Below are 13,256 nucleotides of genomic sequence, written 5' to 3'. Positions count from 1 at the left end.
GGAACGTCTATAGTATCCACATCCTGGTGTGGATATTCAGAACTGTGTCCGACCATCTCGCAAGATCGCGTCACTGACGGCTCGGGCACTTAAAAATGTCATGTTACTGGCAGAAGTTTCTGGCTGTGGTCGAAGGATGGTTGTCGCTTGCTGCATCACAGCCAAGCCACCGCGCAGCTACCTCTAGGCTCAATGCCTCATGCGCCATCACTGCCAACCAATCTCTAGAAGCAGGAGTACGCGCGTCAGGCTTCACTACGCCACTGAACGTGATGAAGCGATTGGTTCGGAGTAGAGCCTCTGTCTAGAAATAGCTGACAAGATTTCCACATCAGCTGTGAGCTGCCGCGATGCGGTGTATAGTTCGCTTAACCCAGATTCTCGTGATGATGGGTCATGGTACCGTCAGCAGCATGAACAGTGACTTGGTATAGATTCAGAGTCTAGGTCATGGGGGGTGCATGAGGTAGCGGTGACTGAAATGCCACGGTGAGAACTACAGCTGCAACAAATAGATGATGCTCTCTGTGGCTTGAGACACAATCAATGCATGATCATAAATTCTTTCCGACTCAGCCAGCCTTCCCCACAGATATACCTCGTCTGTATCTTGTGCACATTTGATCCATGTGAGCAATGCGTTGCTACACCACTAGCCAGGAAAATGTTCAGTGACTTCAGTACGCAATCGTCAGAACTGGACCATAACTTGCGCGTGCGTAACATACCCTGACTGTGATTGTTGCGACGGAGCAGACGGTACACACGCATAGGTTGTGTCTTGTGAATATCTGGAGCAGACACTAAATTTCCTGCTCATCGAGTTCTAGTATATGCTTTTGTCCTCCACAAGAATTACCTGGGGCATATTTCATACACCTGCCGTCGTTTGACTGAATCATGCACTTCGCCTGCGTCTTGGTCCGCTGGGACCCTAGGCTTGTGGACGGTCTCAACCGCCTAAGATCACGTTTGAACACACCTAAAGCGCCACATGCATGTGAGGAAAAAAGACAGAGAAACGGTATTTGCTCAGACGAATTGCTAAGACCAGGACGGATCATTCCAGCCAACGCCACTCAATCAGTGTTGCAATAGAGGTCGCAGAACATTCACTCGCTTTGTGGGCAGGGTCTTGGACGCTGTAAGTCGCGATGTCGAATGGAAGCCTCATGGGACAATGGTCCTGACGATCACAAAGATTGCGCAATTCGACGCCAAGGAGAGAAACAAATCAATAAACAGGTCAACGGAACATACAGTGTCGCTAAGGTAGGAGTAACTAGCGCTCCTGCCATTGGCTTGGTGATCATGAGAAAACACGTGGGGTTGGAAGACCGTCAGGCTGGTGGGATAAGGCTGGTCCCGCACCGGTAAAGCTTGTGCGATCAACCCTGGCGGGAAGGCCGAACACGAGAACTTGCTTTAGAGTGGCTGATACTGCAGGGAATGTTGTAGGCTGTGTCGTACGGCAGTTGACACCAACACAATCCACCTTGTGATATTCACCTTATCATTATCCCGTTTCGTATATCACAGCCACGACGCCTGTGGTCAACCCCTTCAGCTCCTCCAGCTCCTTCCATTTGTGTCACTAGATGAGAAGGCTCGGCCCGTGCCCGTGATGTACTCCTTAACCTGTCGCACATGCGACGAAGACCTCAGCACCACTCGCACCTCTTCTGGCTCCATATTGTCCCTGCACAACCACATATACACGGTCTGAAGTTCCTCAAACCTTTGACAGTGTGACAGTGGACGCATTTCGAACCACCACGAACTTGGTGGGAGAGACTTAATGGAGCAAAGCAGCCCACACTCCGAAGACGCTGCGCATCGGAAGAAGATTCAGAATCGCATCGCGCAAAGAGCTTACCGTGAACATATCAAGCAAGGGGTCATGGTTACAGTTCACTGACAAGTATGCAGGTCAGAGACTGAAATCGAAGATGGAGACGCTCGAAAGCTTCCGAGATACCGTAACGGCGGCAAAGTTGTCTGAAATCACCGCGACCTCCTCAGAGGTGGACCACGACACCTCGCATCGAAGCATCCCTCAGATCGTCAAGCAACTTCCAATAGCATCGTTCAACGTGCCGGTGCTTGAAGAAGCCTCAGGGTGTAACGAGTCTCTGTCCTACTTTGACATTCCCACGGCAATCACTCGACACGGCTTCCAGACACCGCCGATCGACAGTGCCAATACCTGCGATCCGGACGGAGACCCGTTGCCCCTCTCTTCATGGGATCTCGGCGAGCAGTTCTCCCATGCGCTAGGCCAGTCGTCATATCGCTCATCCACAAGCCGATCGCCGGGCTCGAATCTGCTGAGTGAGGTATGAGATCCTCTTTGCCTCTCTAGGCTACCTTGGCAAACACTGACATCCAGTCATTACAGCAGAGTGGTCTTAACACACCAGACGTCTCTCACGATGGTAAGACGGCGCTGCATGTGGCAGCCGAGAATGGCAGGTTGTTCACAGTGCAGATCCTGTTGCGATTGCAGTCCAATGTGCTTACGCAGGACTGGGCCGGTCGCACTAGTCTGCATCTCGCCGTGGACAGTCAACAACAAGACGTCGTCGAAGAATTGATAAAGCACCCATCGTGCCTTGATGTACAGGATAAGAATGGACAAACCGCGCTGCATATTGCAGCGGCCTATGGAAACCAGAGCATCGTGGCGGTTTTGATAGGTGCTGGCGTTATGCTCGAAGTCAGAGACGTAAAGGGTCAGACGCCACTACACGTTGTAGCAGTAAACGGGCAAGATAAAGTACTGCAGCTTCTGTTTATGAGAGGGGCAAATCTTGATGCGACTACGTGATCCTGACCTGGGTCTATGACAAGACTCTAGGTACGCTAACAGTCATGGAGACTATTGACCACTATCATTGCATACAAACATGATTATACTGAGTCTTGTGCTGTGATATCCGCGCTTTGGAATCAGTGCATCACAGGATATGACGAGAAATTTACGAGATAGGAAAACGTTGGCGCAGATCTCCGTGACTTGGTTCACCACCATGTCGATCGTACCACTGAGCGGTCCAAGCTATGTCGTGTTGCAACCAAGGAAAGATGCCAATATCCGTACAGGAGCCCATCAAGCGAACCACAACACGAGAAGGATACCCCGCCTGCATGTCAGACATGCAGACCTGCAGGGCAGCGGACGTTTTCGACAAAAGGTCCATGTCAGCTGCCAAGTTCTCATGCACCCTAATGTGAAGTTACAGAGGGGCTGAGTACATAGATAATCTTCCCGGCGATGGACAGAGTGGCAGATAGATACGTGCTGCTGTCTCCATCACCAGTTCTGTATCGCAGCGTCCTCAACATGGCAGACCTGGATTTTGCTTCTAAGCATGAGACTCATCCATTCATCGACGCATCCAATGCAAGTGTCATTGATGAAGATTTACTGCAGCGCTTCGAAGATGTGACTGGTCGGCGGCCGCATCGGTTTTTGCGTAGGGGTATTGTCTTCAGCCATCGCGGACTCGAAAAGATACTTGATAAATTCGAGCGCAAGGAACCATTTTACCTCTTTACTGGACGTGGACCTAGCAGTGAGAGTCTGCATCTTGGTCATTCAATTCCATCCGAGTTTACAAAGTATGTTTGATAGGCAGTTTTGCTTGCAGTCGATGCTAAACGAGATGTCAGATGGCTCCAGGACGTTTTTGATGCACCGCTTGTCTTGATGCTGACTGACGATATGAAACTATTGCACTCTCCCTCGCTGGCAGTGCCCACTGTCAAGCGATACACAATTAAAAACGCGAAGGACATTCTGGCTTTCGGCTTCAATACCCAAAAGACTTTCATGTTCTCGAATCTTGACTATGTTGGAGGATCATTCTATCAGAACATAGTCCGCGTCGCTCGATTGATCAAGGTCTCAGACATCAAACGGGCACTCGAGTCCGGGGACGAGCAGAACGTGGGTATGTTCTATTGCTGCTCGACCCAGAGCGCTGGAACTTTCGCAACTTCATTCCCCGGCATTCTTGGAGCTGATGTCACAGAAGAAGACCAAGAAACTCTGCAGGATATGCCCTGTCTGATTCCTTGCTCATGGGATATTGACGGGTACTTTAGTGAGGTCAGAAAGCACGCGGAGACCTTGGGACATCCACAAGCTGCATTCCTCTACTCCAGTCTTCTGCCCTCTCTGCAAGGAGCAGAAGCAAAGATGTCAGCTTCGGTACCAGTGTCCGCAATTTTCCTTACAGACGATGAGAAACTGGTGCGACAAAAGATTGAGCTTATATTTGCCAACGATGCAGGCTTCCACGCCCCAACTATCTTCGAGTACCTGAATTTCTTCCTGGAGGACGATGTGGAATTGTTGCGGCTGATTGATGGCTTTGGAAAGGGCGTTGTGGAGGCACGAGAACTGCAAGAGTCGCTCATTGACGCGGTGCAGCATGTTGTTGCCTCCTTCCAGGAGAACAGAAGCCACGTCACAGATGGCTTCCTGCAGCGTATCATGACACGGAGGCTGATAAATTGAGTAGCATGGAAACAGGCAGTATCATCAGTTATATGCTTGATTTGGTACACAGTTGGCGAAATTGTGACCATTCCTTTGTTTGTTTGCTTCCCAACAGACTTCTGTCCATTCCAAAAGAGTACGTTGCGTGACAAAAGCCAATCGAATATCCGGATCCTTACAGACTTTGTTACGCCATCAACACATAGTGCATGAGCTTACGTGATTAGCTGTGGGACGTACAAAAGTTTATGCACGTCAGCCCTCGATTGGCTGGAACATCATATTGAACTGTCGCACGCGAGCTCCTGACTTGATAATCGACCCCGAAAAACGCTGAATCGTCTATTCGGGTCACTTTCGCTTCTGACAAACTGTGTTCTTGCCTTTCTGCTTCCTTCCCCCCCTAATTGTTAAAGTCAACCGCCTCTACGACGAATCACCCATTCACGAACCTGTTCACGCCACGTTCTCAACACAATCTTTGTCGCAACATCAGTCATGAGCTTTGCAGAGAAGACAACCGCGCAAGCAAGCTCGTCTGCCGTCTGCCAAATGCCCGATGTCGGATACACTGCAAGTCCGGCTTCGGAGTCGATAGATTTGATCCCTGAGACTCGCAAATTGCAAGGAGTCGCTGTGCGTTACAACTCCAGCAACGTGAGATTCCATGCTTACTGTGTTATAGTGGTTTCTTGTGGTCCTCAGTATCTTGTCGAGCGTCCTGCTGTATGCCTTGGACAACACCATCACCGCCGATGTGATTCCTGTGCGAAAATGCCAGGCAAACAATAGGTCTGATTATAGCTGACCCTATTATAGGTGATCGTAAAAGATATGAGAAGAGTAGAGAAACTGCCATGGCTCTGTGTTTCGTATGGTTTCTTGTTTATGCACTGTTTTCAACCCTTCGCTGATAATATCACAGTTTCATGATCGGAGGTGTAAGTTGCGTACTTCCCTTTGGCAGCATGTACGCCATGTACGACGCGAAAAAGATGTACACAATCTGCATTCTGCTATTTTCTGTCGGTTCTGCGCTCTGCGGAGCAGCCCCGAACATCAACGCTTTCATCGTCGGTCGTGTCATTGCTGGCGTTGGTGGTATCGGGATATATCTGGGTGTCATGACGCTGCTATCGTGCAACACAACCGGCGCGGAGCGACCTCTGTATCTTGGACTTGTGTAAGTACAAGCATGATCCTGTGCTTTGTGAACGGAGTCCATAACAAGAGTCAAGACGTTGATATGCATAGTGGCCTCACGTTCGGTGTTGGCAATGTCATCGGTCCCCTCATCGGAGGTGCCTTCGCTGACTCGAGCGCTACGTGGCGATGGGGTTTTTACATCAACCTTTGCTTGATCGGGCTCCTGAGTCCTGTATATGTGTTTCTCATCCCGGGTCAAAAGCCCCAGCTTTCGCTCACTGTGCTCGCTGGGCTCGCTCGACTGGACACTGCTGGCGTGGTTCTCAGTATCGGCTGCCTGGTCTGCCTGGTCATGGGCATCAACTTCGGTGGAACACTCTACGTTTGGTATAGCACGCCAATCATCGTGCCGATGGTTCTTGCTGGGGTCCTGCTCATAGCCTTCATACTTCAGCAAAAGCTGGCACTCTTTACGACCAAGTCATGCCGCTTGTTCCCAGCAGCCCTCTTGACTAATCGGGAAGCGATCCTTTTGTTCGTCTTGACCGCAACATTCAACTCTGCTGGTTTCATTCCCATCTACTACATCCCAACATACTTCCAGTTCACGCGCGGTGACTCCCCACTGGAGTCTGGCATAAGACTACTGCCGCTCATCATGACCATCACCTTTATGATCATCGTCAACGGATCCTATCTGTCAAAAGGTGGATACTACATGCCATGGTTCTTGGTAGGGAGCTTGCTCGTGCTGGTCGCAGGTGTTTTGTTCTGTAAGCATCTCCTTTGGGGCTACCCTGGATTTCATACTTGAACATGAAGCTGACTTGCTGTTTTTCAGCGCTGATTGACGACACGACATCCGCAGCAAAGATCTACGGCTATCCTGTACTCCTGGGAATCGGTTCTGGATGTGGTATGCAATCTGCATTTTCTGTCATTCAGACCATAACAAAGCCTGAGCATGTCTCCTCTGGTATTGCTTTCATCATGATTGGTAGTTTTTTATGAGATACCCTGTCCAACACCCACCAGCTAATGACCTTCCAGCACAACTGCTGAGTGTCTCATTAGCACTATCCATCTGCGGCACTTTGTTTGTCAACACTGCTCTCAACAATCTCCAAGCACTTCTGGTCAACCACACACGAGCAGAGCTTCAAGCAGCACCACTCGGCATGGGCGGAGACTTCTTTGAGTCGCTGGATCCCGGCTAACATACCGAAACTCTGGGTATCATCGTTCGATCGATGGCAAAGTGGTAAGTCATCAATTTGGCTTCTCTCGTCCGTCAAAATGTATGTGTTTGCATTGTCACTGCCAAGTAATACCGCTGCAGTTTCATTCCAGTATATGTTGCCGCTGCTGTAGGCATCGGCGCATCACTTGGTCTGAGGGTATGGGTTGACAGAATTTCTTCTCAAGATCGCCAGGCTAATGTCTCGCAGACTGTCAAGATGGCACCTGCTATTGCAATGTGAAAAGACTGGAACAATGTCGCTCGAGGAAGGGTCAATGCATGACATCATCGGGTGCGTCTGAGCAGTGATCAGATCTAGACCTCGAGCTAGATGAGTATGTCATGTTTGACTTGGAAGGGATGTTGTGGATGGAGAATGCAAATCAATTGAAATGTCGCTCTCGCTATAGAACCATTTCCCTTGGAGTCAAAAGCTCTTCTCGCGTTACTTCACGTGTGCCATTCTTGGCGTACAAACGGGCTCGTTTCTGCCTCTTTTTGTCCTAGATGAGATCCTTGAGCTCTCTTGTCTCTCCTATGCGCTAACTGACGCCCTTGGCCCAGTCCAAAGACCTTGTGTCAACATCGTTTCAGCGCCATCGGGATTCTGTCTGTGTCTCCGGCTGTCAAGAGATTCACCACCCATTTGCCGAGTGTAGGCATTATCTTGAACCCATGACCAGAGTCTCCCGACAGTACCACGAGAGACTTGTTGGACTCGGGCACGAAGTCGACGCAGAAGTCGGAGTCGATGGTGTCAGCGAACTAACACAGTCTTTGTTCTACCAGAGGTCTGTCGGCCATCCACGGAAAAACTTCTTGGAGAAATTTCCGCAGCTTACGTTCATCCGCGGCTGGGATGAAATCTTGAGGCTGCGGCAGACGGTCGATTGGAGGTAGAGATACATCAGACTCTTGCGAGTTGGTGTAGCCGGCACCTGGAGAACATAGTTTGAAGAGTCGAGTCCCCGGGTCAGGCTCGAAGAAGAACCCCAGATCTCGATTGTTGGTGGTAGGGAGACCACGGAGGAGATCGACCTCATATGCAGTCAACTGGATATGCGCGACAGACCAGCATCGTGCCATGACGGAGCGACCCAGACTGGGTATCAGAGAAGCGGCATGTGCACCCAGAGCACAGATCGTGGTATCAGCATGGTCTGACTGACCGTCTGCGGTCTTGACACTACTGCATCTGCGCTTCGTCGAAGAAGTGTTGTCGTACAAAAGCTGCTCGACTCTTCCCGTACGCTCACCAAGGACAAACTTGACGCCCTTAGCAGCGAGGTATAACCAGATACCGTGGAGAGCGTTGGAAGAATGAGCATACCCAGCCAGTCTGTTATGATAGCCTTGGAAACCATGAGGCAAAAGTCGCTCTCTACGAAGGAGGAACGAGCAAAAACCAGACATCTCAAATTCACGCAGGCCCCTCAGAGCCTGGCGAAGATCCGAATTCTGCTGTTCAGCTTGGGAGTATCGAGTCACCGTCACAACACAATCCTGTTCACGAATACATCGACCAAGACGGGGCAGATGTCGACTTCGGAGTAAATGACCCTGGGCCATCACCTGTCGATAATCCAACAACACAGAACTGCTCACTCTCACATGCGCCACCAGAGCCTCGAGAACATGTTGATGCATCTCCCACGAGACAGTCATCCCCAGATTCCGAGCTCATGAACCCACTTACACTAGGCGTTAGCACCTTTGCGCCTAAAGCTAGAAGTATCCCATGTCAGTGTCGAGTGGCCAAACTGGCGGAGAGCTACCGTTGACGTTATGCTGCAGTATATCTTGAGACTTCTTCGAATTGGTCCTTCGGTCGACGCGTGCTTACAATGGCACACGAGCAGATCCTGGGCGAACCATTGTCACCCAAGGACTTGCTGTTCCAATGTGAAGCATACGATCTTGGGTGGGATGGGCTGAGAGGAAGTGCTCCAATGTTGAAGACGGACAGCATCACCCTTCCCACGGCTGAGCACGCGATGTATCTCATCAACGCCACCAAGTTTTATGTCGGCCAGACGTTTCATCTCTTCGATGAAGAAAGTTTCATGATGTCTTTCGCTCGGTTTCACAACCCCAATGCAGACAAATCAGGTCTTATGCCGCTGTGGTATGTGCATTACCTTCCAATCCTCGTTTTCGGGAAAACCTTTCTTGCTCGAACTGTCAAGGGAAGAAAGCCACCGGGGGCAGACCTGTTTGTACAGGCCATGGTATTTTTGCCTGATGTAATCTTCCTGTGCTTGCACCATATTGAAACGATTGAGATCTTGTGTTGTGTAACTCTCTACCTCCATTCGCTGGACTTTCGAAGTCCAGCATATCAGCTGGTTAGTATGCTAGAGACTACATGCGACAAACGCTAAAATCATCCCAGATTGGTCAAGCCCTTCGGATCGCTCTTGAGCACTGTATGCATACAAACATGCAGAGCCAGCACGTTACAGAAGCTCTGGCTCAAAGATGTCGTAAGTTCTGGTGGACGGTCCATGTGCTCGACCGGAACCTTTCCTCCCTCATGAGGTGCCTTCGTCTATCCGAGATGAAGACATTAGCGCAAGTCTACCACTGTATCCCGAACCACCATGCAGAGCTACGGCACTGGATATCCAGGTAAAATTGTCCAGATTGAGAACCAGGATCTCAAACGGTAGATCCGACAGTCATCGAACTTGTCCTTGTGAAGCTGACGATGATCGGAAGATCTATACGGTACCAAAGGACATCTCGACATGCGTTAGGTTTCTAGCACAAGGGAAGCACTTTTGAATATCGCACGCATAACTGATCAATTGCATCGATGTTTTGAGATCACGCCTGAGAAGTTCGACTTTGGTATCTCAAGGCTCTCTGCCTACCTTCATGTCTTACATCATCAATGTGCCATTCTAGTAACACGTCCGCTGCTTTACACTTTCTTAGAGACACGCCTTCACTCTCGACATGTCGGACAACGCCGCTACAATGGCGTAAAAGCATTGTTGATCATGTGTATCGACTCTGCTTTTCAGAACATCCGCATACTGTCCCAGTTGCAAGACGAAGCACTCCTTGGTACGTTGAAGGAGCATCGGATGTCTTCGTATTTTCAGACTGATGATGAGTCAGAATGTTTCCTTTCGTTCGACCTTGACGCTACATTCAGTTCAGCGCTCGTCCTACTGATGGCCGCAGTAATTGTCCCATCTCTTCCTAAAGGCAATAACCGGCCAGCAGAAAAGGCATATCAAATTCTGGGAGAAATGACAACTCGGGGTAATTCGGTCGCTGGCTTCATGCTGGCTGAGCTGCGTCAACTAGAGACGATCCTTGGACAAATACATCCGCTTGAAGATCGCAGAACTAGCAAGACAGACTCTTGTCAACCAACACAGAGGCACAGCGATCGATATGTACCATCTATGAGCTCCGACGGTCTGATGCCTCGATGCATGGATTGTACTATCGGTGACGCTGATTGGCAATATACTATTACAACGGAGCAGATGATTCAGGTCGCAGATTCTCTTGACTTTGAGGCATTTGGTTGGACAGATCTTCAGTAGTCTCAGATCTTGGTGGTCTTATACTTAGTAGTCTATGTATAGATTATCATATCGTCGATCTTGGGAGAAGCCAGTTCCTGTAATTATAGGCCGTGAGAGTCGTCGTTTGTGCTGCACTGTTACTGTGGTGAACTACGTCGCGTCTCAACAAGCAGGACACCAATATCTTGGAACCAGTAAGCCGGCTTTGCCAGAAATCTGCTCGGCTACAACAGGCGATATGGAAGCTCGGTAATGAGTCACGTCCTTACACGGGAAATTGCAGAGATACCCGGAAGGGTTGATGATGGAAGGCTATACTTCCTTCTGTTTCCCGCCTGATGATCAATCCGCTCGATCTAACTTGAATTGGTAGTGATTTCCCTGGTGCAGTGACCGTTGGAGATGCTTCCTGTCTCAAGGCGTTGGATCCATGTTCCATCACGTAGCCGAACTATGTGACTAGTCTCCTCAATCTTTTCGAGGTATCAGCGGGGAAATGCGGCGGATGACCCTCTGCTGCTTGTGCCCAGACTCACATCCACCGGATCGCCTGCCGGCAAGTATCACAACTATATGAGTAGAGCTACAAAGCTCTGGACTGAACGGGTCTTGAGTAAAGTACCTGAGGACTCCACACGCCTCAAATCTCAGCCAAATTTGTGTTATATCTACAAAAGCCAGATACCTCTCTCTCACAGAGCATATCTGTGAGATATCTCCAGGATCCAGTTGTTACCATCGAAGACCAGAACACTACACCATCAGATCAGCCCAAGCAAGCAGAGACCTGGTCTGTACCATGTGACAAGGCAAGACAATCAAACCTTTCCGGAGAATGGCTTGTCCGTTCTACCCCTACGAATGCTCCTGAGATCACTTGTCATCGCCACCATATCTTCACGCAAATACTTGCTTATCCCATCGCTGTCGGTCCTATCTTTTCTCTCGGGGCCTGGAAGGAGTACTCTATTTAATGTCGACAAGAATCCTTTCATTCACGCTTTGTTGAAGCGAACATCCTACGACCAGTTCTGTGATGGAGAAACCGAGAGAGAAGCAAAAGCCACTTGTCGACAGATCAAGGATCTAAGTTTTCGAGGTGGCCTTCTCACCTTTGGGAAGGAAACAGTCTTTGATCATCGTACCTTGGCCGAGCACAGTGTTGGCGAGGCAGCATTGGTGGCGAAAGAGACTGGTGCCCCTCTTGATCTGAAAGTGGTCCAGAATACCGACATCGAGACTTGGCGACATGGCACGCTCCAAACTATCGATCTACTGAGCGAGGCTGATCATCTTGCCGTCAATTGAGTGTATCGTGCTTTTCTCAATGTAACTAATGCTGACATGTTCTTCCAGATTGACTGGCGCCAGTCAAACTGTCACAAAGGCTTTCGCTGAGAGGACTCCACTGCCCAGGCAGATGCTGCACGCCCTGGCCGAAAGCGCCACCAAGTGTCGATCTCATGAGAAAGTTCAACCGCGAGGGCAAGGCTCTCGTACACAATAGATCGAAGCTACGCTCTGTTTGTTAGGCTGCGGTATGCTACCTCCAAATCATGATATCTCAGTGCTGACGCAAAAGTCTCGCAGGCAACCTCGGCACGCCAATCCTCAGTAGTCTGATGAAAGCAGACTCAGTTGCAAATGACCATATCGGAATCACCCGATATTCTCGTGCGTATGCTTCGTCCGTCAGTGCTGATATGAACACAAGACTGGATCTTCGTCGCTGGCTCTGGCATGCTCAGCATTTCGGTCGCTCTTAATGCACTCTCGCTCCATGGCGCTTGTACTGCTGTCTTTTTCGCTGTGGCTGCAGTTATCGGCTTCATTTTCTGTAGCTTCCAGACCCTGGGCCGGATCACCTGGCTTGCGTGGGTTGGAGTCATCTGCATCATCTCTGCCAGTGAGTTCCTCCAACAGCGTATGACAGACCACGCTGATGACTGACTGGTCATAGTCATGACATTGACTGTCGCGGTTGGTGTGGGTGGTCGTCCTGCAGCAGCTCCGCAGGCGGCTCTTGGGAGTCTGACTTCAAACTCCTTGGCACCCCAACCTTTGTGGAGGCCATCTCAGCTGTCTCATCACTCGTTTCCTCTTTTGCTGGCACACCAGGCTTCTTCCCGATCGCGGCCGAGATGAAGGATCCAAGACTGTACACCCGTGCACTCATCATCTGCCAGTCGATCGTCACCTCTATCTACATCGCGATTGGAGTTGTCGTCTACTTTTTTGCTGGATACTACGTCGCATCTCCAGCCCTTGGGTCAACGGGCCCACTCCTGAAGAGAGTCTGTTATGGTCTCGCACTCCCTGGTCTTTGCGTGAGCACCCTCTTGTTGTCACATGTACGTAGTAAAGGTTCTTTGACCGCGAATTCTCGCTCACCGCCGCCTACAGTTGCCGCCGAAGTACGTCTTTCTCCGCATCCTCCGTGGCACCAAGTATGTCTCCCAGAACACGTCCATACATTACGTGACATGGTTCAGCTGCACAGCCGGCACAATCATCATTTCCTATATCATCGCGAGCGCCATTCCAGTATTCGGTGGCTTGGTGTCGCTCGTCGGTGCTCTTCTGGGTACTCTTCTCTCTATCGAACCTTATGGTTGTATGTGGCTCTACGATCACTGGCATGGTCAGCGAACAACCAAGTGGACGCTCATGGTCGGCTAGTGTGGTTTTGTTATTGTCATTGGTACATCCTTAATGGTTGCAGGCACATATGGCTCGATTGTGGAGATCGCCAACAGTTACAAGGCAGATGGAGGGTTATCAGCCTGGTCATGTGCAGACAACTCCGGCTCTGTGTAGTCGAGTA

General features: G+C 50.1%; 5 protein-coding genes across 5 annotated transcripts; all 5 read left to right on the top strand.

Annotated features, from left to right (window-relative positions):
- Positions 1–1,798: 1,798 nt before the first annotated feature.
- On the top strand, positions 1,799–2,342 carry M436DRAFT_58928 (uncharacterized protein; the record flags this gene model as incomplete). The annotated part of the gene is made up of 2 exons (XM_013566941.1): positions 1,799–1,877; positions 1,930–2,342. 2 exons carry the CDS (start codon positions 1,799–1,801, stop codon positions 2,340–2,342), a joined length of 492 nt encoding a protein of 163 aa, XP_013422395.1.
- A 1,001-nt stretch (positions 2,343–3,343) lies between these two features.
- Positions 3,344–4,522, top strand: M436DRAFT_68339 (tryptophanyl-tRNA synthetase; the record flags this gene model as incomplete). Its single annotated transcript, XM_013566957.1, has 2 exons — positions 3,344–3,621; positions 3,673–4,522. The coding sequence occupies 2 exons, from the start codon at positions 3,344–3,346 to the stop codon at positions 4,520–4,522; spliced, it is 1,128 nt and encodes a 375-aa protein (XP_013422411.1).
- A 480-nt stretch (positions 4,523–5,002) lies between these two features.
- On the top strand, positions 5,003–6,867 carry M436DRAFT_77072 (MFS general substrate transporter; the record flags this gene model as incomplete). Its single annotated transcript, XM_013566956.1, has 7 exons — positions 5,003–5,140; positions 5,190–5,270; positions 5,324–5,376; positions 5,430–5,687; positions 5,759–6,423; positions 6,492–6,647; positions 6,701–6,867. The coding sequence occupies 7 exons, from the start codon at positions 5,003–5,005 to the stop codon at positions 6,865–6,867; spliced, it is 1,518 nt and encodes a 505-aa protein (XP_013422410.1).
- Positions 6,868–8,252: 1,385 nt separating this feature from the next.
- M436DRAFT_77071 (uncharacterized protein) lies at positions 8,253–10,450 on the top strand (the record flags this gene model as incomplete). The annotated part of the gene is made up of 7 exons (XM_013566955.1): positions 8,253–8,366; positions 8,552–8,630; positions 8,685–9,235; positions 9,283–9,428; positions 9,461–9,555; positions 9,666–9,959; positions 10,014–10,450. 7 exons carry the CDS (start codon positions 8,253–8,255, stop codon positions 10,448–10,450), a joined length of 1,716 nt encoding a protein of 571 aa, XP_013422409.1.
- Positions 10,451–12,573: 2,123 nt separating this feature from the next.
- On the top strand, positions 12,574–13,111 carry M436DRAFT_86589 (uncharacterized protein; the record flags this gene model as incomplete). The annotated part of the gene is made up of 2 exons (XM_013566954.1): positions 12,574–12,783; positions 12,836–13,111. The coding sequence occupies 2 exons, from the start codon at positions 12,574–12,576 to the stop codon at positions 13,109–13,111; spliced, it is 486 nt and encodes a 161-aa protein (XP_013422408.1).
- Positions 13,112–13,256: the final 145 nt, after the last annotated feature.

Source organism: Aureobasidium namibiae (genome assembly GCF_000721765.1).
Source record: "Aureobasidium namibiae CBS 147.97 unplaced genomic scaffold scaffold_33, whole genome shotgun sequence".
Taxonomy (NCBI): Eukaryota; Fungi; Ascomycota; class Dothideomycetes; order Dothideales; family Saccotheciaceae; genus Aureobasidium; species Aureobasidium namibiae.
The sequence above is the reverse complement of the archived record's forward strand: the minus strand, read 5'-3'. Positions and strand labels throughout refer to the sequence as shown.